The following is a 26,697-nucleotide window of genomic DNA, read 5'->3' on the forward strand; positions in this document are numbered from 1 at the left end:
TTTCTCTCCACTGATGCTGAGCTTTTCCAGCAATTTCTGTGTGGATCTAGACAGGTTCTTGATTAGTGAGGGGTTCAAAGGATACAGGGAGGAGGCAGGAGAATAAGATTGAGAAAAATGTCAGCCATAATTGAGTGGCGGAGCAGACTTGATGGGCCGAATGGCCTAATTTGCTTCCCATATCCAATGCTGAAGGTCTGGAATACACTCCCTCAGCGTGTGTTGGAGGAAGGCATTCAGGAGGGAATTGGATTGTTATCTGAAACAGAAGAATGTGCAGGGCCATGGGGTGTGGAAAATGGCTTTGGTTGAATTGTTCCTTTTTGTTAGCATCAATGCTGACACTATGGGCTGAATGGCCTCCTTGTGAGCTGTAACTATTCAGCCTTTAATGGAAAGACAATGACTTCAAATTACCCAACTGATTCTTCACGTTATTACCGATGTATAACAATTTTTTTTAAAGAAAACTGATCACTCTCCTGGAGACTAAAATATACAACCACTCCTCTGTTTCACAAATAACATACATACTTGTGGAGGTTAAAGGTTATAGTATCACCTTTCACACGGTCAATACTTTCGGGATGGTGTGTGGTTATTTTGTCGACTCCAAAGAAAGACCATCACAGTGAAATAAAATAAAAACCATAAACACTCAGAATTAATTCATTGTTGACCACTTATTCATTTACTAACCAGTAAATTTGCCATTTGTATATTTTGCTACAAAATCAAATCATTTGACATTTCCAAGATAAAACCTTAGACTCTGGGGCTTTAATCCTTGAGTATTACAGGATGGTGTTTATGTGAGGAATGTAAAATATTACCCTTTTGTAGTAAAAATGATGAGGCTGATGTTGACATGAATATATACCACGGTATTGACCATCCCCCACTTCTCGAGCAGGAGTCTGAGAGGCAGGATTTTTTTTTTCTCTCTGTCTGAGATTCCTTGAGAGCCACGCTGAGTGCAAGAACAGAGCCCACAAACAAAACCAGCCATTTTTCACTAGTCTCGCTGTATCTGATAGAATGGAAGGGAGAGGTTGGCCAGAATAGGACACTTTTTTAAAAATAGAATACCTACAGTGTGGAAGTAGGCCCTTCAGCCTGACATGACCATACTGACCCTCTAAAGAGTATCCCATCCAAACCCATTCCCCATTACTCTACATTTACCCCTAACTAATGCACCTAACCTACGCATCCCTGAACACCATGGACAATTTAGCATGGCCAATTCACCTGACCTGGAGAAAGTGAGGATTGCAGATAGTCTGTTGGAGATTAGAGTCGGAAGGTGTGGTGCTGGAAAAGCATATCTGGTCAGCAGCATCCAAGGAGCAGGAGAATCGACATTTCAGGCATAAGCCCTTCTGACAAAGGGCTTATGCCTGAAATGTCAATTCTGCTGCCTGACCAGCTGTGCTTTTCCAGCACTATACACTTCGATAATTCACCTGACCTGCACATCTTTGGATTGTCGGAGGAAACTGGAGCACCCAGAGGAAACCCACACAGACATAGGGAGAAAGTCTACCAAGGCTGGAATCGAGCCCAGGTCCCTGGCGCTGTGAGGCAGGGGTGCTAACCATTGAGCCACTGTGCCTCAGACTCAGGAAGTCTGAGCTTTAAACATTGCAACATGTCAGGGAGGGAAGAGTCACCTGGACGCTGTGTTTCAGGAGACCGTCACACCCCTTAGACTAACTAACTCTAATTCAACCAGTGGACTTTGTTCTTTGGAACATAGGAGAGTGAGGGGTGACCTTATGAGGTGTATAAAATCCTGAGCATAGATAGGATGAATGTATATCGTCTTTTTCCCAAAGATGGGGAATTGAAAACTAGAGGGCATGGGTTTAAGGTGAGAGGGGAAAGATTTAAGAAGGGCCTCATCTTCACACAGAGAGTGGTGCGTGTATGGAATGGGCTGCCAGAGAAAGTGGTTGAGGCTGGTACAATAGCAACATTTTAAAAAACATTTGGATAGATACATGGATGGCAAGGGTTGAGAGGGATATGGAGCAAATGTGGGCAATTGGAACGAGCTGAGTGGGTACCATGGTCAGCATGGAGCAGTTTGGGCTGAAGGGCCTGTTTCCATGATGTATTACTCTGATTATTTTTGTGTTTTGGGGTCACTCCTTGGGCCTGGCTTGAATATTCATTCGTGCAGGTGTTGGTTTAGTTGGCATGAGGTGGAGGGGAAGGAGAGAAAACATAACTTTGTAACACCGTTTTTAAAGTTCAGGCCACCTCCTTTACCTGTTCAAAATCTACTAATAGATTGTTGTCAGGGAAACCATGGGGTGAAGCGACAGAACAGGCAATGATCTCCTTCAATGATATAGCAGAGTCAAGGGGCTGAATGGCCTTTTTTGCTCCCTCTTCTTTCAGCCAGCCAAAAGTGTTGTAGAAATGTTGATTGGCTTGATGTCTCTCTCTCTCTCTCTCTCTCTCTCTCTCTCTCTATCTTAGTATGGGCTCTATTCATCGTTTATGGGCTGCTTTGTCTACTGCCTCCTGGGTACCTCGAAGGATATCACACTGGGTCCGACTGCGATCATGTCCCTCCTGGTTGCTTCATACGCCAACCATGATCCAGTTTACGCGGTGTTGCTGGCATTCCTTTGTGGCTGCATTCAACTCGCTATGGGCATCCTGCAACTCGGTGAGGCACTCTCTTGAAGCACACAGACTCGATTAAACACAGTCCGCTCCTTCATCACCCCCTCCTACTCGCCACCCCCGCTCTCCTTTGGAGTGGGATGTAGTGTCTGATAGAGCACAGCCTGTGGTATTGTTGTAATTTGCAGGTGAACCCTGGTGTTAACAATGGCAAATCTGTCAAAGCTGTGCATCCTCCCTGGCCCCAGCCAATAACCATCTATTTCCCCCAACCCCCACCAGAAACGTGAGCTCTGTATCAGCAAGTGTCTATGCAATACTGCACTGTGGAAGGATACGATAATTTATGGCACCATCTGCCGCCTCGGGTGGACGTGAGAGCGGCTCCTCGCACTGTTCCAAAGAAAAACTCTTTCTGGTTTCCAGTTGTCATCCCTCACCTGTCATCACGACAATATGTTGTCAAGTCGTTATGAAGTATAGAATAACATCTCTGTCTGGGATGATCAGAAAACACCTTTTCTTAAAAAAACTCATCTTTTTGAGAGCCCTCTTGTGGTACAGTGGTAGTGTCCCTATTGCTGAACAGGGAGGCCGACTTCAGATCCCACCTCCTCCAGAGGTGTGTAATAACATCTCTGAACAGGTTCATTAGCAAAGTATCTTAAATAATTTTTAAAAATTCTGTTGCTGGGATCTTGCTGTGCACTAACTAGCTGACACATCTCCCAAATGCAACAGCGGCTACGTTTGAACCTGCTGCACTACTCTGTGAGATCACAGCTAATCTGATTCCTCTGGGCCAGGCAGAAATGTGGAGTCATTTTACTAACACCCTAGAACATGGCCTTCACTCGGGTGAGTCTGAGGGACAATTGTCATGTGGACACCGCATCCCCTTCCTCCTCTCTATCGGGATTGCGGTTTATTTTACTTTCTAACGACTCACTCTTGTTGTTAAACTCTTGAATTAATACACCCTGTCCCAATCCTGGTGCAGATTCCAGTCTGGTAAATAAATAATCCCATTCCTGTTTGATTCTAGGTTTCCTGGTTGATTTTATTTCCTATCCGGTCATAAAGGGATTCACCTCCTCTGCTGCTCTGACCATTGGCTTTGGACAAGTGAAGGTGAGGATGAGAATCGATGAAGAGGCCTTTGTTTGGCTCTTGTGTCTCTTGTGCAAAGTAGGGTGAATAATTCAGTGCGAACTAGCACCAGCCTCTGGTTTTGAGGTGTTTGATGGATCTGGCTCTGGATGCTTATCTCTTGATGGGGGAAGTCTGACTGGGAAGATTTGAGAGTAGCAAAGGGTGTCTACCATTTTGAGAACGTTTACACCTAACCATATTATCTTGCAGCTTCCCTTGAACTCTTGCCAAATAAAACGGCAATGGGGAATGGATATCTCATTTTAAAGATCAGCTCTGTTTCGGGCCTCCGATCCTAATTGTTTTCCCTTTGAGAAGCCAGTGGTTTTCCCAATTGTTCCATGTTGGGAACTGTTTGGGGGTGGGGATGGGGGATCTGTGAATAGGTTACTGCTCAGTGCCTGTGGGGCTATCTACACCCCAAGGGACTGCAGCAGTTCAAGAAGTCAGCTCACCCCCAACCTTCTCAAGGGGGAATGGGGCGAGGGCGATAAATGCTGGGCCCAGCCGGAGAGGCCCACTTGCTACAAATGGATTAAAATAGAAAAGCGCCACTTGATGTTCCCGAAATGGAAATTAACTCTTCAGGTGTAAATGCTGATGAGATTCCAGAGGATTAGAAGTCTTCCCCGCGAGAAGAGTTCCTGCAAGGCTCAGGCACTAGCGGAGTGACTGGGTTTTCTCACGGGTCATTAATCTCTCCATTTTCTGTTGGGTGTAATGGAGGAGGGAGGATGTGCAGCTGGTATATGATGGGAAAGGATTCTCATAATTGCTTATGTCTCTGTGAGAAGCATTCAAAGTGAGCATCCGACTTGGGGGGAGAGGGGGGTGGGGAGGAGTCTGTTGTCAGACCAATGGGAAATTACTCAGTGTTGACCCTTTTTGGAGGAAGCTGATTGGGTGTTAACGTGAATGCTGAGAGCTGAAACAAACTGAGAGAGCAGGAGTAGGCCATTCGGCCCTTCAAGCCTGCTCTGCCATTCATTATGACTATGGCTGACCGTCCAACTCAATCCTGGATTAGTGGTGCTGGAAGAGCACAGCAGTTCAGGCAGCATCCAACGAGCAGCGAAATCGACGTTTCGGGCAAAAGCTTCCTGATGAAGGGCTTTTGCCCGAAACGTCGATTTCGCTGCTCGTTGGATGCTGCCTGAACTGCTGTGCTCTTCCAGCACCACTAATCCAGTATTTGGTTTTCAGCATCTGCAGTCATTGTTTTTACCTCGTCCAACTCAATCGCCTGTTCTCCCCATACCCTTTAGCCCCAAGAACTACATTCACTTCTTGAAAATGTGCAGTGTTTTGGCCTCTGCCACTTTCTGGAGCAGGGAGCTCCATAGACTCATCGGTCTGTTGGTGAAAACTCGTCTCTCTATCCCAAACAGCCTACCCCTTATCCTTGGACTGTGACCCTAGTTCTGGACCTCCCTCATTATCAGGAGTATCCTTCCTGTGTTTACTCTGTCTAATCCTTTCTGCCTGTAATGACCTTAAAGTTAAAAGTTGCGGGGAAAAGAATCACCTCATCCAGTTCGCTTTTTCATTCCTGGTAATTAGAGTCATAGAGATGTACAGCATGGAAACAGAACCTTTGGTCCAACTCGTCCATGCCAACCAGATATCCCAACCCAATCTAGTTCCATTTAGCAGCACCTGGCCCATGTCCCTCCAAGCCCTTCCCATTCACATACCCATCCAGATGCCTTTTAAATGCTGCAATTGTACCAGCCTTCACCACCTCCTCTGGCAGCTCATTCCACACATGCAATAGCCTCTGTGTTGAAAAAAGAAGTTGCTCCTGAAGTCCCTTTTATATCTTTCCCTTCTCACCCTAAACCTATGCCCTCTAGTTCTGGACTTCCCCACCCCAGGGAAAAGACCTTGTCTCTTTACCCTATCCATGCCCCTCAAAATTTTACAAACCTCTGTAAGGTCACCCCTCAACCTCCCACACTCCAGGGTAAATAGACCCAGCCTATTCAGCCTTTCCCTGTAGCTCACACCCACCAACTCTGGCAACATCCTTGTAAATCATTTCAGAACCCTTTCAACATGCTTCCAATAGGAAGGAGACCAGAATTGCACACAATCTTCCAAAAGTGATCTAACCAGCATCCTGTCCAGCCGCAACATGCCTCCTCAACCCCTACACTCAATACTCTGACCAATAAAGGAAAGCATACCAAACGCCTTCCTCACGATCCTGTGACTGCACTTTCAAGGAGCTACGAACCTGCACTCCAAGGTCTCTTTGTTCACCAACATTCCCTCGGACCTTACCATAAGCCCTGCTAAGATTTGCTTTCCCAAAATGCTGCATCTCACATTTATCTGACTTAAACTCCATCTGCCGCTCCTTGGCCTATTGGCCCATCTGATCATGATGGGAGATTGTAGTGTCATGGTAATGTCTCTGGACTAGTAATCCAGAGGGCTAGGCTGATGCTGTGGCCTTGTAAATTCAAATCCCAACAAGCCATAGCCAGTGGAATTTAATATGGATTTTAAGTTGATCTTTGCAATGGTGACCTGGCAACTCTCACGTATCCTTGCTAAAAACCCATCTGTCTCACTATTCTTTGCGGAAGGAAATCTGCCTTCCTCACCCAGTCTGGAATTCACGTGACTCCAGAATTCAAGCAACATGGCTGACTCTGAACTGCCCTCTGAAACAGCAGGGCACTAAGGCCCAGTATTTGTTGCCCATGAACTATCAGTGACCACCATATTCCAAGAAAGAATAAGGAATGTTATGGTGGGGTTGTAGACCGTTCACAGTCATTAATATCAGTCTGTGAATCTACAGCAGAGCCAGATATGAAACAAAGATCCAATCAGTGCTGGGGAAGTGTATAAACCAGCCATTCAATTTTAACACCCACCATGTGTCAGGTCCCATGTAGTTGTGCAAGCATGGTTAGTGTGTTCTGTAATAACTTTGAGGTAGGAGATTTTATTTCTCTTAGGGGGGATTGGTGGGGTCTCGGCTAGTTTTAAAAATGAGTTGCTTTGAATCCCCACTTTAATTTAGTAGATTCTTCAAGAATCCAAATGAAAGGGAATTTTTCTTTTTGTTTTCTTTTATTCTGAAGGAATTGTGAAATTTTATTTTAGGGTTACCAGCCTGACAGCCAGTCTGTATCGAAGTTGCAACTTCCACAGGAATCACAGAATCCCTACAGTGTGGGAGCAGACCATTCTGCCCATCAAATCCACAGCAACCCTCCAAACTGCATCCCACCCAGACCTACCTCCCTACCCTGTCCCTGTAACCCTGCGTCTACAAGGGCTAATCCACCTGATCTGCACATATTTGGACTGTAGGAGGAAACCCACGCAGACACGAGGAGAATGTGCAAACTCCACACAGACAGTTGCCTGAGGCTGGAATCAAACCCGAGTCCCTGGAGCTATGAGGCAGCAGTGCTAACCAATGAGCCACCATGCTGTCCCCTAGATTAGTGATTCAAAGGGGAATATGTATCCCACTGTAACCGCTGGGGAATTTAAGTTCAGTGTCTAAATTAAACCTGAAATGCAAAGCCAATACCATTAATAGTCGCCCATGAAATTATTTGTTTGTGGTTTACAAACCCACATGATTTCTGGGTAATCTGAGCTACGTGTGGATCCAGACTCCGAGATGCCTCTGGATGGCTGAGCAAACTATTCTGTTTCTCTTCAAACTTTGAGTGAAACACTCAAAGGACTGCTGAGGCTGGGTCTGAAATTACACTCCAGGATGAGATTGACCTTTTTTAATCAGAAAGTGAGTCCAGGTTGAGGGGATATGGGAGGAAAGTGAAATTGAGGATTATCAGATCAGCCATGATCTCATTGAATGGTGAAGCTGACTGGGTGGGCCGAATGGCCTACTTCTACCCTTACATTTTCCAAGGCAGCACTTTTCTGTTGGGCAATTAACGTTTATTTATTAAGGCTGTTTAATTATTGGTCCCTATTGCATGAACAGGCCAGATTCCCACACTTGTCAAGGTTACCATAGCCTTACCAGAGCATAGAGCTGCTCTCCTAGAGGTAACTGGTGGGATAACCTGAGGGTCACCACACCTCAGGAGAGGTTGAGGAGGAGAGCCCTTCATGGGGACGTCAGGCAGAGCAGGTATCGAATCCACGCTGTTGGTGCCACTCTGCATCACAAACCAGCCATCCAGCCAACTGAGCTAACTACCAACCCCAAACCGCCCCCCCCCCCCCAGCACCTCAGTTACTGCTCACATTGGAGTTACTGTTGACATCCGTGTGTGTAAGTAACTGCAGGGTTCTGCTGGGTTTAGTGAGGGTTGGGGAAAACCACTTCCCAGTCGAACCAGAAGATGCACTTTTATCACGACGAGCTCCAGGTGACATCTGATCTGATGGATGTTGCCATGGAGACTTTGAGGGTGACCCGATGTTGGGTCTGCCTCCTTGTAGATCCCAAGCTGTTGTGCCCACTGGTCTACAGCAGGCTGTCCTTATTGTTACTCCTCCATGTTATCCCTTTCAGACCCACACACAACTCGTATGCCGTGAATGACTTTGGAGAAATAACCAAGTTTGGACTCTCCAAGGTGCAGAGAGAAGGTGAAAGGTCAGCTGGGTTTGGACTTTCATGGCTCTGACTGTTTGCGGGGTGGGGGAGGTCAGTGCAGGTGTTGACCGCACTGCGTCCAAACTAATTACTTTCAGTTTGATGCTTTCTGTCATCTCATAGAGTCAGAAATGTACAGCATGGAAACAGACCCTTCGGTTCAACCCATCCATGCCGACCAGATATCCCAACCCAATCTAGTCCCACCTGCCAGCACCCGGCTCATATCCGTCCAAACCCTTCCTATTCATATACCCATCCAAATGCCTCTTATATGTTGTCATTGTACCAGCCTCCACCATTTCCTCTGGCAGCTCATTCCATACACGTACCACCCTCTGTGTGAAAAAATTGCCCTTTAGGTCTTTTTTTATATCTTTCCCCTCTCACCCTCAACCTATGCCCTCTAGTTCTGGACTCCCTCACCCCAGAGAAAAGACCTTGTCCGTCCATCCTTCCGTCTGTCCATCCATTCGTCCGTCCATCCTTCCGTCCGTCCGTCCATCCATTCGTCCCTCCCTCAATCCCTCCATCCCTCCCATGATGTCATACACCTGTATTCTTAAATAGAGGAATAACATTAGCTACTTGCTGGCCATCCAGGACCTCTCCAATGGCTAATGGCGATACAAAGATCTTGGTCAAGGCCCCAGCCTTACCTCTCTCAATAATCTGGGGTAGATACCATCGGGCCCTGGGAGCTTATCCACCTTAATGTTCTTCAAGAGACCCAACAGCACTTCTTTCTTGATCTCAAAATGCCCTAATATATCACACCTCCATGTCCTCCTCCTGGGTAAACACTGACGCAAAATACTCATTGAGGATCTCATGCACATCCTCTGTCTCCGAGCACAAGTTTCCTTCTTTTTTTTTGAAAATATATTTATTAGCAAAAAAATTTTTTTTGACTTTACAAAAATATAAAGTTATTTAAAATACAACCAATAACAAAGAGGAAAAAATACAAATTACTATACAACTACTGCCTAGCCCTTTATTCTTGAGTGGTCCTACCTTCTCCCTGGTTATCGTCTTGTTCTTAATGTATGAATAGAATACCTTGGGATTTTCTTTAACCCTACTTGCCAAGGTCACCTCATGGCCCGTCCTTGTTCTCCTAATTCTCTGCTTGAGTTCCTTCCTGCTTTCTTTATATTCCTCATGGGCTCTGTCCAATTTTAGTTTGCTAAACCTTACATATGCTTCTTCTGATCCAGAATATTCTTGGTCTCCGTGACATTCCCCGTCAGTTCTTCCGGGAGGTCTACTTCACGTTCTACCACATTGCGGAGACCAGGTCAGTACTCCTGCTTTCTTGCTGGGTATGGTTCCAAATGCTAACTGACCGTGTGCTCTTCCAGGCTGAGGACAGCCCTGTATCAAATCCCTGGTCCTACATGCTGGGTCCCCCACTGACTGGGAGAAAGGTGTCTCAGGTTCCTGATTGCCAGAAGAACTTAGCATTTATATAGCACCTTTCAGCAACTCTTCTTGTCCCCAAACTCTCTGCAGTCAATTAATTCGATTCATTACTAGTCAGGTGCACTTACTGTTGCAATGCAGTGTTGGAGATGAAATGTTAATGCAAACTCCCTCTTGGGTGGCACAATTTGATGAGCAGGAAATTATTCCTCTGTCTGGGTTACTGTTTATCTCTCCATCAACAACATAGTCATACAGCACAGAAACAGACCATTCCAACAAATCCATGCCAACCAGGTTTCCCAAACTAAACTTGTCCTTTTTGTTGTATTTGGCCCATATCCCTCTAAACCTTTCCCATTCTTGTACCTGTACAAAGGTCTTTTAAATTTCATAACTGTATCTGCATCTACCACTTTCTCCCGGCAGCTCGTTCCATGTACGACCCACCCTCTGCGTGAAAAATTTGCCGCTCTGTTCCCTTTTTAAATCTTTCTCCCTCACGTTAAAAACATGTTGCCTCGGTTTGAGGGTCCCCCTGCCCTAGGACAAAGACCTTGACACCCCTCATGATCTTGTGAACTTCTATAAGGTCATCCCTGAACCTACTTCACACCAGTGGAAAAGAGACTCTCAGCCTATCCAGCCCCTCCTTGGAGAACAGTTTCTGGTTGCCATGACATTGCTCTTTGTGGGATCTTGCTGTGCACAAGCAGCCTCACATTATAATGATCATTGTGTGCTTCAGAGTTTTGTCATTGATTAAAGTGGTTTGGAACACCCTGAGACGCACGCGTAGCGTTTTGATTTAATTTGCTTTCACATAAAATATTTAAAGTGCTGTGGTGGTAGTGTCTCTACCTTTGAACCAGGAAGCCCAGGTTCAAGTCCCATTTGGTCCGGAGGTGTGAAATAGTATCTCTCAACCAGGTTGATTAAGAATAAATCTAAAATACTTGTAGGTGCGCTAATGATGGTTTAAGCACCTCCTGTTCTCCTTGTCTTTTGAACTCTGTTTTGGGTTGTTTTTCTTTCAAAATGTTAGGCACAATATGTTTTGACTTTCCCAATCTGCGACTTTCTGATTTTCACTATTTGCAGTAAAGCTTTACATAGGGACATGCTCAGACTGGGAGCCACAGCGTTCCCTCTGCCCCTCACTCTCTGGGCAAGATTCGAGATGCGCACACACACTCTCTACTTTGCTGGGAAATAGTGACAATGAGGACTATCCTCTCATTTTCCTCTCGCCCCATCCCAAGATTCCTGACTTTTCCCATGCGGGATCTTCCTGCTCTCTCAGCGACAAGAGGCGGAGAACGAACGGGGCTGGATTAAAATAAATCTTGAATCCTATAGACCCCCACAATCCAGTGCAGGAGTACGTCGAGGGAGGGACGTTAATACAGTTAATGGTGGCAATGATGGTCGTTGATTCACTAACCAAACACCGGGTAGGGTGATCGTAGCATGTAATCAATGTCGTGGTATTGGGTTGGGTCTGGCCCCAGGGGGAGAGATCCCTTTCAGACACCAGCCAGGCTGTATAGTTGAGGAGCAGTGACGGCTACGTGTCAATCAAGTAGGAAGCTCCCATTAAAAAAGGGGGCATGTTATTATGGACAATCTCGTAGGGGGGGATATGAGGTGACGGGGTTTGGTGAAGAAGCAGGGCTGAAGCTAGCACAGACCGAAAGGGGCTGAACAATCTATCTTTGTGCCTGTCCTTCCACGTGGTGTCTGATGTGTTGTCCCTCCTCCTGGTTTGTCCCTCTGTCCAGGCTCGGTGACCTCGTGCTCGGCCTGAGCTCCCTCTTGCTGCTGGTGCTGTTGAAGATGATGAAGAACCACCTTCCGAAGCAATCGCATCGTCTGTCGCTGCTGGACAGGGTGTGCCACGCCATTGTCCACTTCGTGGGCACAGGTCGGTCGGTCAGTCAGTCAGTCAGTCTGTCTGTCGCTGCGTCTCCCCACCGTTGCTAGAATTGGAGCTGGTTATCCTGGGAACGAGTGGCCTGAGTGTGTCTGATTGGGTGGGCCGGTCGTCGCTTCTAATCAAAGCCATGGTATTGGGTCGGGTCTGGGCCCCAGGGAGGGAGATCCCTTTCAGGTCCCAGCCAGGACGTTTAGCTGAGGAGCAGTGATGGCAACATGAAACCTATCATCCCCCAGGGAGATGGCACCTTGCTCTGCCTTGGGGGAATCCAAGAGTGGCAACAGTTCAAGAAGGCAACCCCCCACCACCTTCTCAAGGGGCAACTATGGATGGGCAATAAATGCTAGCCCAGCCAGTGACACCATGTGCTGTGAGTGAATTAACTCCCTGTTTCCTGATCGATGCTACGATGGTGTGCTGATTTTGGAGGGGAATTCCTTTTTGAGGTTGGTATGTGAGATTAGAAAATATTACTGTCGGCTGGCAAATCAACTCAAGGTGATCTCTCTTGATAAGGAAAAGTATTCCAACAACTCTTGAGGATTCCAGCTCTCTCCAAGTATGGACAGAGCCTGACAGAGCTAAATTCCTTTGTTGTTTCCTGTTCTGCTCAATGTGGTCTTTATGCGCAGTTAAAAATCGCACAACACCAGGTTATAATCCAACAGGTTTATTTGGAAGCACTAATTTCAGGACCTGATGAAGGAGCGACGCTCCGAAAGCTAGTGTGCTTCCAAATAAACCTGTTGGACTATAACCTGGTGTTGTGTGGTTTTTTTTAACTTTGTCCACCCAAGTCCATCACCGCACCTCCAATCATGTCCAAGTCCAACATGCCATTTGCAACATCGCCTTTACATTTCATTTTAAATCCCACTTTATTGATGAGTGCAGTAATTGTTTCTAGTTGTGTTATTGAATAGGATTTCCTTTTTTTTTTCCTCAAGGGAGCTTTATTTTGGGGTCTTTCAAAAATCTGTTCAGTATGAGGGGGAGGGGGAGATTGGGAAAGGTAATAGGAGACTGAGACGGGGAGTGAGAGCGTGTGTGAAAGAACACAAGTGTTCCCTCAGCTCCCTGCAACCTTCAGCCACCTTTGTAGGGTCAAGCTCCGGGCAAAGTACAAATGGAGGTATACCAGAGGAGAGTTGCATCGTAGACTGGAATGGCAAAGAGATGTGGTGTCCTTTTTATGTTTGAGGATTGGGTTTAGTTGGAATGACCCTGTTCCCTTTTCCAGCCCGCAATGCTGTGGTGGTGATAACAGCCAGTCTGATTGCGTTCTGTTTCGAAAGTCAAAACCAACACGTGTTCACTCTGACCGGGAAGTCCACCCAAGGTCTCCCGCCTTTCCGGCTCCCAACCTTTTCGGATACAGCATCCAACAGGACTGTCAGCTTTTCTGAGATGCTTCAGGTGAGTGCTGGCTGTGTGAGCCAGTCCAGCGTGAAATCAAACATGATCCTGCACTGAAAACCAACCCGCGTTCACGTCCGAAATGCCAATTCTTCATCGACAGAAGGTCGGAGCCGTTTCCCTCCATTATCACCGCCACCTTCCCATCTCTTGGAGTCATACAGATGTAAACAGACCCTTCGGTCCAACCGGTTCATGCCGACCAAATATCCCAACTTAATCTAGTCCCACCTGCACGTTAATGGGGTTAGTGGGAACTTGCATCGATATGTAAGATTTCCAAATGATTACCCAGTCCAGATCTTGCCCAAGAAGCAACAATCACAATAAAGTCACTGCTCAGAGTGAAACTGATCTAACTGCTGTTGCTAGAACAACCGAGGATGAAACATTATTCAGATCTTCTTTATTTAATCAATCTCTCTAACACTATGAATATCACCTGATTCAATATTCTCCCATTAAATATTTCGCTATTCAACACCAATGGATGTTAATTGTATATTAGAAACAAAAACAGAAGTTGCTGGAAAAACTCAGCAGGTCTGGCAGTATCTGTGAAGAGAAATCAGAGTTAGCATTTCAGGTCTGGTAACCCTTCCTCAGAATGAAACTTAATTCTGATTTCTCTCCACAGACGCTGCTAGACCTGCTGAGTTTTTTCAGCAACTTCTGTTTTTGTTTCTGATTTACAGCATCTGCAGTTATTTTGGTTTTTAATTGTATATTGATTTATTTATATGCATTCAGTGGGCAATAATTGGGTTTTGTTTGAGCGTGTGTAAAGAGAGAGTTACTGAAACTGTGTGGGGTTGCATTTGGAGTTGTATACTTTTAATGTGCCACTCTTTAATAAGTCTGAGTGATAGTGTTTTAAAATTTGTTCAAGGGTTATGAGCATTATTGGCTGAACCAGTCTTTATTGCCCGTCCCTAAATGCCTGGGGGGCAGTGAAGAGTCGACCACATTTGCTCAGGGTCTGGAGTCACAAGACTCTTATTCACCAATTGGTTTTCTAGAATAAAGCAGCAGGGTTGGTGCTAAGTTGATTGTTAATCTGATCTTGATGCTGTACCAAATGCTGTCTGATCTTTCTAGAATTTTGGAGCAGGATTGGCCGTGGTGCCCCTGGTTGGGTTTCTGGAAAGTATCGCGATTGCCAAAGCTTTTGGTGAGTAACCAGCAAAAGTAACCTCACCGAAACCACGAGCAGCCCCACTGTTCCTTACACTGCTTGTTCACTGTTAGAGCAAGAGGACACCATTCACCCCACCTTCTCAATCACTCCATTCTACCCTGCCTGATCTGTACTTCGTCTCTTTGCCTGTCACTGCCCCATGTCCAACCTCAAACCAACAAAGTCTCTCCATTTGATCGGAACAGTTCCAAATGGGCTACTTTATTTCGGGAGGTGATGGAGGAGCGGGGAGGAGAGAGAGAGAGAGAGAGTTTTGAGATTTCCACCATCTCTCTTGACAGATTAGTTCCTGTCCTCACCCCTGAATGAGACGGAAGTGGGTACTGCAGGTGTTGGAGATTAGAGTCAATATTGGAGTGGTGCTGGGAAAGCACAGCAGGTCAGGCAGCATCCGAGGAACAGGAAAATCGATGTTTTGGGCAAAAACCCTTCGTTAGGAAGGGCTTTTGGCCAAAACATCAATTTTCCTGCTCCTCGGATGCTGCCTGACCTGCTGTGCTTTTCCAGCACCACTCTAATCATCACCCCTGAATGACCCCAGCATGAATTTTAAGGTTCTATCCATCGTTTTTAGTTCTGGAAAAATAGTTTCTGACCATCTTCTCCAAATACTCTGATCATTTTTACACATTTCCATCACCTACCTTTTTTCAAAGGAACGCAACCAAGACTGTTCCAACCTGTCTGAATGTAATCCTTTCAGCTCATAGTTGCTTCAGTGAATCTTTTCCGTGCCTTGTTCCAAAACCGCTATCTCCTTCATGAGGTTCATGGCTGTCAGTGTTGCCCTTCAATGACCTGCAGGGTCTGTCTAGAGTGCACAGAGACTATGCAACACTGACTCAGGTTTCTAAAATGTCCCCACACTCCCTCGCTTTAACTCAGGAGGATTCGGGATGGTGTATGTCATTGGACGTTGTTCACGCTGAGCTGTCAGGAGTTTCACTTTAATGACTTCTCTATGTTTTTGCAGCCAGTCAGAACAATTACAGAATTGATCCAAATCAGGAGCTCCTTGCAATCGGTAAGGGCTGGCGTTTTTGACTCACTGTGGGTTTATTCACCGTCTCCAGTCAGAATCTGGTGTGGGCACCCTTCCCCAATGAAGAGAATGGCACACTTGGTGCCAATTTCATAGAGATATACAGTGTGGAAACGGGCCATTCTGCCCAACTTGTCCATGCCGACCAGATATCCTAACCTAATCTGGTCTCATTTGCCAGCACTTGGCCCATGCCCCTCCAAACCCTTCCTATTCATATACCCATCCAGATGCCTTTTAAATGTTGTAATTGTACCAGCCTCCACCACTTCCTCTGGCAACTCATTCCATACACGTACCACCCTCTACGTGAAAAGGTTGCCCCTTGCGTCCATTTTTAAATCTTTCCCCTCTCACCCGAAACCTACGCCCTCTAGTTTTGGTGGGTGATGGTTTATTCTGAGCCTAGAGATGACCCTGCCCCAGGGAGGCAGTAAGACTGTCAGTTACCCCCCCACCCCCCCCACCCCCAACTCATGCTGAGTAGAGAAAGGGCCACTCCATGTGAAGCATTGGGCTAATTTCTGCAAAGCTCACCCTCCAGCTTCCTCCCAGTGGAAACTCCGTGAGAAAAGCCCTCCAAGATGTCAAACAAAAAGAAAATCAGAGTTTGACAAAAAAAAAAGACCCATTTCAAGGAAGGTTTGGAGACAGTGACACAACTCCTGCTTTTTGAAGGGCTTTCCAGATCGAAGTATCAGGATGCAGATTACCTCAGTGTCTGGCATTCCCCGGTGTGTCCCCTGTCCCCACTGCCCCAGTATTAGACCCCTCCCTCATGTCTCCCCTGGGACTGACTGAGCCCCTCCCCCCCCCACTGACTCTGGTCTACTTTGGGTTTCAGGTAGCGCAAACATTCTGGGATCTCTAGTTTCGTCTTATCCCGTAACCGGGAGTTTCGGAAGGTAGGTCACAGTTAGGGAATGGGTAGGCTGGGAGGAGCTGGGTTCAGGGAGGGAACCAGGAGCGAGGGGCTAGGGGTGTTGGTGTAGAAGGGGTTTCTGTGGTGCCATTGCCATCACAATGCAGCCTTTACTCAGCGCTTGGAGAAGCAAATATCCCTGTCACCACCCTCTTCCCCCCAAGCAGCTGGCTAAAGTGACAGAAAAGGGGCATTGTGGAGAACAAGAGGTGGGGGTTTGCTGAGGAGGGGAGAGGGATACCGTGCCCCAGGGTGGAGAGGGAGTGAGAATCGACCACCATCTCAGGTGGGGACAGGGATTGGTGTCACAAACAAAACGAGAGGTTGCTGGAAAAGCTCAGCAGGTCTGGCAGCATCTGTGGAGAGAGAGAAAAACAGAGTTAACATTTCAGGTCAAGTGGCAGTACCACAGAACATCTCTCCACAGATGCTGCCAGACCTGCTGAGCTTTTCCAGCAACTTCTGATTTGCAGCATCCGCAGTTCTTTTGCATTTTTAATTAGTCGGGATTGATGTGTTTTCTGATCATTCCTGTGACAAGAAACACACCAGTTTGGAATTGTCTGGGTGAACCTGTTAATTCACAGTCAACTGTGCTGTGGCTGAACTGGTTAAAACTCTTAAAAATGGAATAGTGTAGGAGAGATGGGCTTCAGATTGGTTCCACAGGTTGGCGCAACATCGAGGGCCGAAGGGCCTGTACTGTGCTGGAATGTTCTATGTTCTGTGTCAGAGGCTATATCACAGCTGGTGGATCCCAGTTTCCCCCCTCAGTTTCTGTTATAACGGGGTGTTCAGACTCTGTTTCTCTGTGTTTCTATCCCTCAGGACTGCAGTAAATTCTCAAACAGGTGTGTGCAGCCCTGCTGGCGGAATAGTCACTGGTGAGTCTGGCCTTTAGAACGTTAATGAATTAATCACCGGCCCTTTTCTGATCCCGGGTTGGCTCCACATTAATGCAATGTTTTTTTCCAACTTCCCCTCTGTGATGTCGGCCTGTCAGCCGGCTTGTCCGACCCTGCACATTCCCTCATGTTTTTTGTTCTTTCCCCAGGAGTTATCGTGCTGTTGTCTCTCGCCTTCCTGACCCCTCTCTTCTACTATATCCCCAAAGGAGCTCTGGCGGCTGTCGTTATCTGTGCTGTGTCCGGTGTGTTTGACTTGAGGATCGTTGCCACGCTGTGGAGGGTAAAAAGTAGGTGCTGGATGTGACCAAAGGGAAATCTCTCGCTGCTAACCTCTGTTGTTTCTACTCTCCCCTATTGTAGTCATGACTTGGAGGTGGCAGAGTTGAACTGGGGTGGACAGAGTTAAAAATCACACAACACCAGGTTATAATCCAACAGGTTTATTCAGAAGTACGTATTGTATGAAACAGGCCCTTCAGCCCAACTTGACTGTGCTGCTCAATTTTAATCTAGTCCCGTTTGCCTGTGTTTGGTCCATATCCTAAATATTTCTGTTCCAGACACTCACCACTGTGTGTGTGTGTGTCTGTGTGTGTGTGTCTCACTCACACCTTAAATCTATGCTTGAGACTCCTCTACCATGGCTGTCTGCCTTATCTGTTACCTCTCATGGCTTATTGACGTCTATAAGGTCATCCCTCAGTCTCTACCCTCCCGGGGAAAAGAAGTCCCAGTCTATTCAGCCTCTCCTTATAACACGAACCTTCCAGTCCAGGTAATATCCTGGTAAATCTTTTCTGCTCTCTTTGTGGTTTAGTAATTCCCTTTCTATATTCGGGTGACCAGAACTGCATGCAGTACTCCAGATGTGGCCTCACCAACGTCTTGTACTGCTGCAACAAGACGTCCCCAACTCCTGTACTCAAATGGACAGACTCTTTGGCTAATGCATTCACTTTAATCTTGTGGTGTGGCTTCTGATTCTCCTGCTAAGAGAGTCTGCAGGTAAATAAAGTTGTAAAGCTCTGCTTTCAGGCTTGGAACATGAGTCAACATCACTTTCATCTCTCGAGGGTCCTCTTGAGATTTTTTTTAAAGTTTTCGGGCTTTTTTTTGTTCGAGGGCTACTTTTGTATTCTGAGTGACCCAATGCCGTCAGATTGTGACAATACTGCCTGCACCTGTATTGACATTTGGACACTCTGTCAGATGCAGAATTAGAATGGATCATCATTAAGCCCCAATTCTCAACTTTCTGTCAAATTTGAGGCAGTTGCAAAGCCGGAGAGCGTTACTTTCCTCGATGTCACCCTGTACTCAGATTGGGACAACAGGCAGAAATTGAGAAGACTTTTCCCTAATAACTGACATGCACTTTGACACAAAAAGCCGCCACTCTCGTCACACCTTCTGCAGGCTGGGGAGGTCACAGCGAATGTGTTTCAGTCACATAGCTGGAATATTTTAACTAGGCAGCTACTATTTACTGCATCTCTGATTTAAGTTCAATAATTAAGTGTTTATTGCAGCAAGATCCACTGCATTGTTTCCAAGCCTAATGACTCCAGAACCTACACAGCCTTAAACTAGAGATTCCACTTTAAAATGCAAGAACTCATTCCCTCCGTGTAGAGTCACAGAGTTTCAGTCCAATATCCTAAATAAATCTAGTCCCATTTGACAGCATTTGGCCCATATCCCTGGTTTAATGTTTTCTTGGATCCAGGAGTATTGTTTATGTTGACGGGTTTTAAACTGTTTATCTTCTTTACAGCCTCCATGTTGGCAACCTCCCTCGAACTCCATGCCTTGCTGTAGCCCCCTACTCCCCTTGCAGTATCCTTTTTTTTGGGCACTCCTATTTGCTGTTTGTGGAAGCTAGCTGTGCAAAATTTAGTTGCCACATTAACTTAGATGTGTAAGAGCAAGTGTGTGAATAATATATCATCGGCTTTAAAGCACTTTCAATTGAGAGAGGTGCTACATAAATTCAGGTTTATCAATGTGATCTCCTTCAACCCTGAAGCATTGTGATGCTTGTTCGCCCCCATGTGGCTGAAATGTGTAGTGTTTGATTCCCAGCTCTCCCTTTAATCCCAGAGTGTTGTTATTTTGTTTGCTGCGGGAATAACACCCCTCTCCCCACCTCAGAACTGAGCACATCGAGTGATCCCGTAATCTATTTATTTTCTCCAGAACTGGACCTACTCCCTTTCCTAGTGTCATTCCTGGGTTGCTTTTGGGAAATCCAGTATGGAATTCTGGCTGGAGTTGCTTTGTCTGGGATAATTCTGCTCTTTAACATCGCCAGACCGGAGATGAAGGTAATAGTGTCTGTCTGTATTTGGGGATTGACTGACTGTGAAAGTGCCCAGTTTACCAGCCTGGCACAGTCTGCCCACATCACAGGGTACTTTTTTGTTTCTTATCCCCAGTGGCTGTTTTATCAATTCCTGATGAAGGGCTTTTGCCCGAAACATCGATGTCGAAGCTACTTGGATGCTGCCTGAACTGCTGTGCTCTTCCAGCACCACTAATCCAGAAGCTGTTTTATCATTGGCCATTGGATTACACTGACTGGATGGTGCTGGCAGGTCAGTTAGTGTCGGATTAAATTCCCTACAGTGTGGAAACAGGCCCTTCGGCCCAACCAGTCCACACTGCCACCTCCGAAGAGAAACCCACTCAAACCCATTCCCCTTCCCTATATTTATCCCTAACTAACGCATCTAACACTGTGGGCAATTTAGCATGGCCAATTCATCTGACCTGCACATCTTTGGATTGTGGGAGGAATCCGGAGCACCCGGAGCAAACCCACGCAGACACGGGGAGAATGTGCAAACTCCACACAGACAGGCAGGAATCGAACCTAGGACCCTGGGTGCTGTGAGGCAGCAGTGCCAGCCACTGTGTCACCCATCTGTGTCTGGCCCTCTGTCTGTAAATCCTGCCAATGTGGTGTTCAGGCTTGTAAGAAAGGGGTTTGTGTGTGTGTGGTACTCCACTGCCCCAGGGCAAGATGGGGGAGAGAGAGAGAGAGAGAGAGAAAGACCACACAAGGGGATCACTCAGCCAGTAGCCTGGGCTGGGGAGAGTGCTTGAAAGTTGTAATCCTGTCTATTATAACACTCTTTTTCCAACAAAGCAGAAAGGTAAGGGTCTGTCTGTCTGTGTCTGTAAAGTCCTCATTCTCTGTTTGGATTTCAGTTGTATCTGTGCGGCTTAACCCTTTATCCAGTATAATGACGGAGAATAATGAGCAGTGTGAAAATGGAAAAGTGTGGAATCTTAACTCACTTCTCTCGCTCGCTCCCTCTCTTTCTTTCTCTCTCTTTCTTTGTTTCTCAGATTTCTGATTACAGTACAGTTGTGGTACAGTTCCAGAGTGGTCTGAATTTCCCTGCTGTTGAATATGTCAGTGACCTGCTGTACAGGCGAGTATTAGAGGGTAAGTGGCAGCCTCCATGATCCTGCACTCGTCCCCAAGGTTCTCCCTTCTCAGTGGCAGTCCAGGGACTGAACTAGCTCTTGTTCTGACAGCTCCCTCACTGGAATTGGTGCCCAGACATACTGCTGTGTTTAGATTAGTGTGGTGCTGGAAAAGCACAGCAGGTCAGGCAGCATCTGAGGAGCAGGAAAATCAACATTTCCTGCAAAAGCCCTTCACGTATTCCTGATGAAGGGCTTTTGCTCGAAATGTTAATTCTCCCGCTCCTGGGATGCTGCCTGACCTGCTGTGCTTTTCCAGCACCACTCTAATCTAGACTCTGGTTTCCAGCATCTGCAGTCATTGTTTTTACCATACTGCTGTGTTTGGTAACTGTGATTTCATCACCCATGAAGGCAACATCCGAGTGACTGAATTTGAACAGATCATCCCACAGGGGCACAGAACTTGGAGCAGGAGTACATCATTCAGAGCTTGTTCCCCATTCCACTTTCCCTGTTGTTATAATTATATTTAAATGTAGAACAGTAGTGAGACTGCTGGTTTGTGATAGAGTGATGCCGACAGTGTGGGTTCAATTCCCACACCGGCTGAGGTTACCATGAAGGACTGTTTTTCTCAACCTCTCCCCTCATCTGAAGCATGGTGACCGTCTGGTTAAATCAGTAGTTTCTCTTTTTCTCTCTTTCTCTTTCTCTCTCTCTCTCTCTCTTTCTCTCTCTCTCACACTGTCTGTCTGTCTCTCTCTCACTCTCTCTCTCACACGCTGTCTCTCTCTCTCTCTCTCACGCGCACACACACACTGTCTCTCTCTCTCTCTCTCTGTCTCTCTGTCTGTGTCTCTCTCTCTCACACAAGCTGTCTCTCACATCTCACCCTCACATCTGTCTCTGTCTCTCTCTCTCTCACACACACTGTCTCTGTCTCTCTTTCTTTCTCTCGCTCTCTCTCACACACTGTCTGTCTCTCTCTCTTTCTCTCACACACACTGTCTGTCTCTCTCTCTCTCACACACAAGCTGTGTCTCACATCTCTCTCTCTCTCACATCTGTCTCTGTCTCTCTCTCTCACACAGGCTGTGTCTGTCTCTCTCTCTCTCTGTCTCTCTCACACACACTCTCCCTCTCTCTGTCTCTCTCTCACACGCGCGCTGTCTCTTGCTCTCTCTCTCTCTCTCTGAGAGAGCATTCCTATGGTCTAGTTGGATTGTTGTGACTTTACCTTTCCCTTGTAAACTGCAATCTTGGTCCAGTTGGATGGCTTCAACAATCCAAAATGTCTCTGTTGCACAATTGCTTTTGTACTTAACCCTCTATCGAACTCCTTGTTGAATCATCCAGCTTTAAACAGCTCGATCTTTGCTTCCCTGGTTGGTCACAATTTCCTTCCATCCTAAATTATGGATTTGCCTTCCCAGTTAACTTGCATTGAGACAGAAGCCACTGATGGGATTGTTTAGAATCGACCTCCCTCCATTGTTCAGATTTTCACTTCTCTTGGACTCCTCTGTAGCTCTCACAGGCTGTTTTGATCAGTGTCCAGTTCAACACTGCCACCCCCTCTGCCCACTCCCTCCCTCATCACCCTCGCCGTCCACTCCCTCTCTCTTCCTCCCCCATCCCCCAACCCCCACTCACCCCTCTCCCTAGCCGTCCACACTCTTTTTTTTTTTTTCCCCCCCCCCCGCCACCGTCCACTTCCCCCGCTCCCTCCATCTCCCCCTTCCCCAACATGCACCCCCCCCACCCCAACATCTACTCCCACTCTGCCCACTGCCCACTCCATCTCCTTCCCCCACCCCCCCACCACTGTCCACTCCTTCCCTTGCTGCCCACTTGCTCCCCCATCTCCTGGGTCACCGGACCTGCAGCATTAACTCTGGTTTCTCTCCACGGATGCTGCCAGACCTGTTGAGCTTTCCCAGCACTTTCTGTTTTTGTATTTGAAATGGTGGGGAGGAGTTCAGTAACAGGCTCCAAGATGACCAGCTGCCTGCTTTAATGAAGTGTGACATTTCCTTGCATAGCCTCCCCTCCACGGTGTGTGATTCTTGACGGTCTCCATGTCAGCAGCATTGACTACACGACAGTGAACGGCCTGCGGGAGCTCATCCAGACATTCCAGCAGCACAACGTCTCTCTACTCTTCTCTAATTTTCGGGTACGTGCTCCCAACACTCTTACACGTCCTGTTCATCCCTCCACCATTGATGGCTATGTCTTTAGTGTGTGCCACACTGCCATTCCCTCCCTAAAACTCTCCACATGTCTCCTCTTCACCCCAGCCTTTAACGTAGACCTCTCAGGCCTGCTTGGGGTTACCTGTTTGAAATTCTCATGGGGCCTGGTTAATTTTTGTTGTTCTTTCCTTGCTCTTTGGGACATTTCACCCCATTAAAGGCACTATATAAATGCAATGTTTTGTATTATGTGTGTGGTGAATTTAATCCTCACAATGAGCTCTTGATAATGATTGCCTCTGTGTTTCAGGCACTTGTCCCACCATTAAGCATCTCTCTGAGTCCGATGCAACATATTGTGTGTGTGTGTGTCTCTGATGTAAAGAAATAACAGCAGGAGTAGGCTATTCAGCCTCTCAAAGCTGCTCTGCTATTCCCTAGGATTATGGCTGACTCTCTGACTGATCAAGGTTCTGTCTCAGTCTTAAATATAGACAGGCTGTCTGTGGTATGGAGTTCTAAAGCCTCTCAACCCTCAGAACAAATTCCTCTTCATCTCCCGTCTTAAACTGGCGCCTCCTTTATTCTGAGACTGTGCCCTAGCCTCTCCCACGAGGGGAAACATCCTGTCAGCATTGACCTCTTACAAATCCGATACATCTCAATGAGGTCGTCCCTCATTCTTCTAAACTCCGGTGAGTAAAGTCCCAACCTGTTTAACCCTTTGCCCATAGACAATCCCTCCCATCCCAGGGATCATCCCAGTGAACCCTCTCTGAATTGCCTCCAATGAAATGATAGATTTTCTGAAATAGAGACCAGAACTGCTGACAGTGCTCTATATGTGGTCTCACCAGCACCTTGTACAGCTGCGGTAAGACCTCCCTACTCCAGCCCCCTTAGAATAAGGGCCAACATCCCATCAGTTTTCCCAATTGCCTGCTGCAGCCGTCTGCTACCCTTCTGTATATTGTGGACAAGTTTCTCCAAAGTCTCTTTGTGTTGCAGCTTTTGGCACTTTTTCTCTGTTTTAAGTAATATTCTGTTCTTTTGCTCTCCTTACAAAATGAACAACTTCACGTTTTCCCACATTAGACTCCCATTTGCCAACGTGTTGTCCACTTCCTTGACAGCGCTGCCCTGAGGTAGCGCTGTGCAGTCTGAGGTTCGATGTACATAAATGTAAATGACACGACGTTGCTGGGAGGGAAAATGTCCAAATCTTCCATTTTTTTTAAATACCCATTTCTCCAAAAATCAACCAGGAGTGGGGCAAAATAACGGCCTGCCTAGCAACGCCAAACAATACAAGGTGTGGAGGAGCCAGTGTTGGACTGGGGTGTATAAAGTTAAAAATCTCTCAACACCAGGTTAGAGTCCAACAGGTTTAATTGGAAACACTAGCTTTCAGAGCGACACTCCTTCATCAGGTAACTAGTGGGGCAGGACTAGAAGACAAAGAATTTAAAGCAAAAGATCACAGTGTCGGTCTATAACCTGGTGTTACGTAATTTTAAATGTCCAAAGTGATTTGCAATCACTGGAAAATGCGATTAGATTAGTTAGGTGGCACTGTTTAGCTGGGACAGAGACAGTGGGCTGTTGACCTTTATGACTCTGACTCTTTCTTGTTTCAGCCCAAGATTCTGTCGATACTGACTTCAGCAGAGATCGAAGGATTGAGATATTTTGATAGCACTGAGACAGCGCTTGGTTATTTACACGGTAATAACTTGCTTTAGATTATTGGGATAGTCTTCAGCCTTTTGCTCCTGTGTAGGTGGTCGTGGGCTGGCTTGCAATGAAACCCCAGGGAGCGGAGTGAAATTGGCACAAACCCATGACCTGCCAACCCACGTTATGGTTTTTATCATTGGTATGGGGCTGTGGGAGCTGCATAGTCACTTGCAATGTGAGCTTGAAGTGACAGACTGTGTCATGAAACATCCTTGTACCTTTGTTTCAGAATTCTTCTCCCCACCTTGGTACCTTGTGATGGTGTACGCCTCAACATCACTGCTCCTCTTGTTCACTAGCGCAGAACCATTACAGAGCAGGGTACTGGGTCCTGTACTGATTCTCCTGTCCTTTTCTCCACATCCCCCGCACATCATTTCTATTGAAATAATCGTCACATGGCCTCTGAACTACTCCCTAGTGCTGCTCGATCCTTTTACACAGGAGCCTGAGCATCAGCCTGTTGCTGTCAGACACAGGCTGATGTCCTCTGGATTGTAGTCACTCAGGGCATTTCTTTCATCTCCCTTCTTGAGGTCTATTCTAACTTTAGAATCGGGCTCTTGCTGGTCTCCGTCTTTATACTGCACACTTCTGTATCAAACAAAAGATGCATTTATTCCCAGTCCATTTAATCTGATAGTCCAATGCTGAGAAGGTGCTGCCTTTCAGCTGAGAAGTGAAACTGAGGATCTCTCTGACCCCACGGCACTGCTTTGAGAGAAAGCAGTGGAGCTGCTCATCCATGTTTTGCTCAGTATTCATTCCTCAATTAACTTCATTTTTTTTTTGAAGTTAGATATTGTTGCTTGTGGGAGTTTGCAGTGCATGGATTAGCTGCCCCATCTTTTGCATTGTAACAATGGTGGGTTATTTTTCAATGTGACTGTGTGCAAGTTGCTATATAAAGGCAAATTTCTTTTGTTGCCTCCCTATGGTGCAGTATCTTAGCTAGCCACTGGGGGGAGCGCCTGACTGACTTTCCTTCCCATGTTCCATTTCCACAACATGTTTGAATTCTGACTCATTTAAGATACTTCATTTGTTTTCTCGTGAATTTAAATTTGAGAGATCATGTTGAATGGGCAAAACTGTGTGAAATAAGCATCAAACTATATATTGGGCAAGTGGTCAGAGAACAGTGAAGTAGCAGTCTGGTTAGGAGATGTGTTCTGACAGGGTACCTTTCCTTTGTTCAGGAGATGACCACACACACGAGCTGGATGACAGTGAGAAACCGCTACTCAACCAGACTGAGAGACTGTACTCCTAGTCCGAAAGCACTACCTCTCTGCCAAGAACTTGCTGCTCCACAAACCGTTCAGTCTGATTAATGGTAAAAATAATACCATTGGGTAAGACACTGTGTGCCCGCTTGGATCACAGTGACAACAGCTCCTCAATGACATAACTGACCCTGAAAGGTTTGGACCCCTCCATTAATGGCGATTAGATTTTTGAACATCTTCCAAAAATCTCTCGCTCAGTCTCTTCACGTTAGTGATTTTTATATTTTCCTATTTTAAATGTTAACCAATTGATTTGTCTGAACCCCAGTGTAATTTTATAATTATCATGGTGTTTAGCATCTTTTTTTTTGACCATTACTAGCTCTGCATCCAGACTCCAGAGATTGGATATTGAAGCCAATAGATGTGAAGCTGGGAAAAGGCACAGCAGGTCAGACAGCATCTGAGGAGCAGGATGTTTCAGGCCGAAACCCATTGCAGCCTGAAACGTTGACTTCCCTGCTCCTCGGATGCTGTCTGACCCGCTGTGCTTCTCCCAGCTTCACACCTACTGACTCCGGTTTCCAGTATCTGCAGTTCTTACTGCCTCCATGCCTTTGGATATTGAAGGTTTGCTCTGGGGAGGCTGGTGGGAGGGAAACATTGCAACAAGCAGCTACTGTTTAGTCAGAACACGGGTCTGAGCCTCCACTAACTCTCTCAGTCAGAGCTCCCAGTCACTGAGCATAGTGTGTGCTCTTCAACTGTGTGAATCCTGGCCTCTTTCCAGTCCTGATGAAGAGTTTATACTCAAAACGTCGATGCTTGTCAGATGCTGCCTGACCTACGGTGCTTTTCCCGCATCACA

The 26,697-nt window shown here is 46.5% G+C and overlaps 1 protein-coding gene across 4 annotated transcripts in view; it reads left to right on the forward strand.

The window, feature by feature from the left end:
- slc26a11 (solute carrier family 26 member 11) overlaps positions 1-26,288 on the forward strand; it is a 28,942-nt gene extending 2,654 nt beyond the window's left edge. For all 4 annotated transcript variants that reach the window (XM_072558797.1, XM_072558796.1, XM_072558798.1 and 1 more), the window contains exons 3-17: positions 2,488-2,680; positions 3,683-3,768; positions 9,607-9,686; positions 11,593-11,735; positions 12,988-13,163; positions 14,262-14,334; positions 15,335-15,385; positions 16,248-16,308; positions 17,154-17,209; positions 17,380-17,520; positions 19,430-19,557; positions 20,585-20,684; positions 22,711-22,844; positions 24,501-24,588; positions 25,800-26,288. In XM_072558797.1, the coding sequence (XP_072414898.1) occupies positions 2,488-2,680; positions 3,683-3,768; positions 9,607-9,686; positions 11,593-11,735; positions 12,988-13,163; positions 14,262-14,334; positions 15,335-15,385; positions 16,248-16,308; positions 17,154-17,209; positions 17,380-17,520; positions 19,430-19,557; positions 20,585-20,684; positions 22,711-22,844; positions 24,501-24,588; positions 25,800-25,873 (1,584 nt within the window). In that variant the 3' untranslated portion in view covers positions 25,874-26,288. The remainder of the gene's footprint in view (positions 1-2,487; positions 2,681-3,682; positions 3,769-9,606; positions 9,687-11,592; positions 11,736-12,987; positions 13,164-14,261; positions 14,335-15,334; positions 15,386-16,247; positions 16,309-17,153; positions 17,210-17,379; positions 17,521-19,429; positions 19,558-20,584; positions 20,685-22,710; positions 22,845-24,500; positions 24,589-25,799) is intronic.
- The last annotated feature ends 409 nt before the right edge of the window (positions 26,289-26,697 follow it).

Source organism: Chiloscyllium punctatum, chromosome 39 (genome assembly GCF_047496795.1).
Source record: "Chiloscyllium punctatum isolate Juve2018m chromosome 39, sChiPun1.3, whole genome shotgun sequence".
Lineage (NCBI taxonomy): Eukaryota > Metazoa > Chordata > Chondrichthyes > Orectolobiformes > Hemiscylliidae > Chiloscyllium > Chiloscyllium punctatum.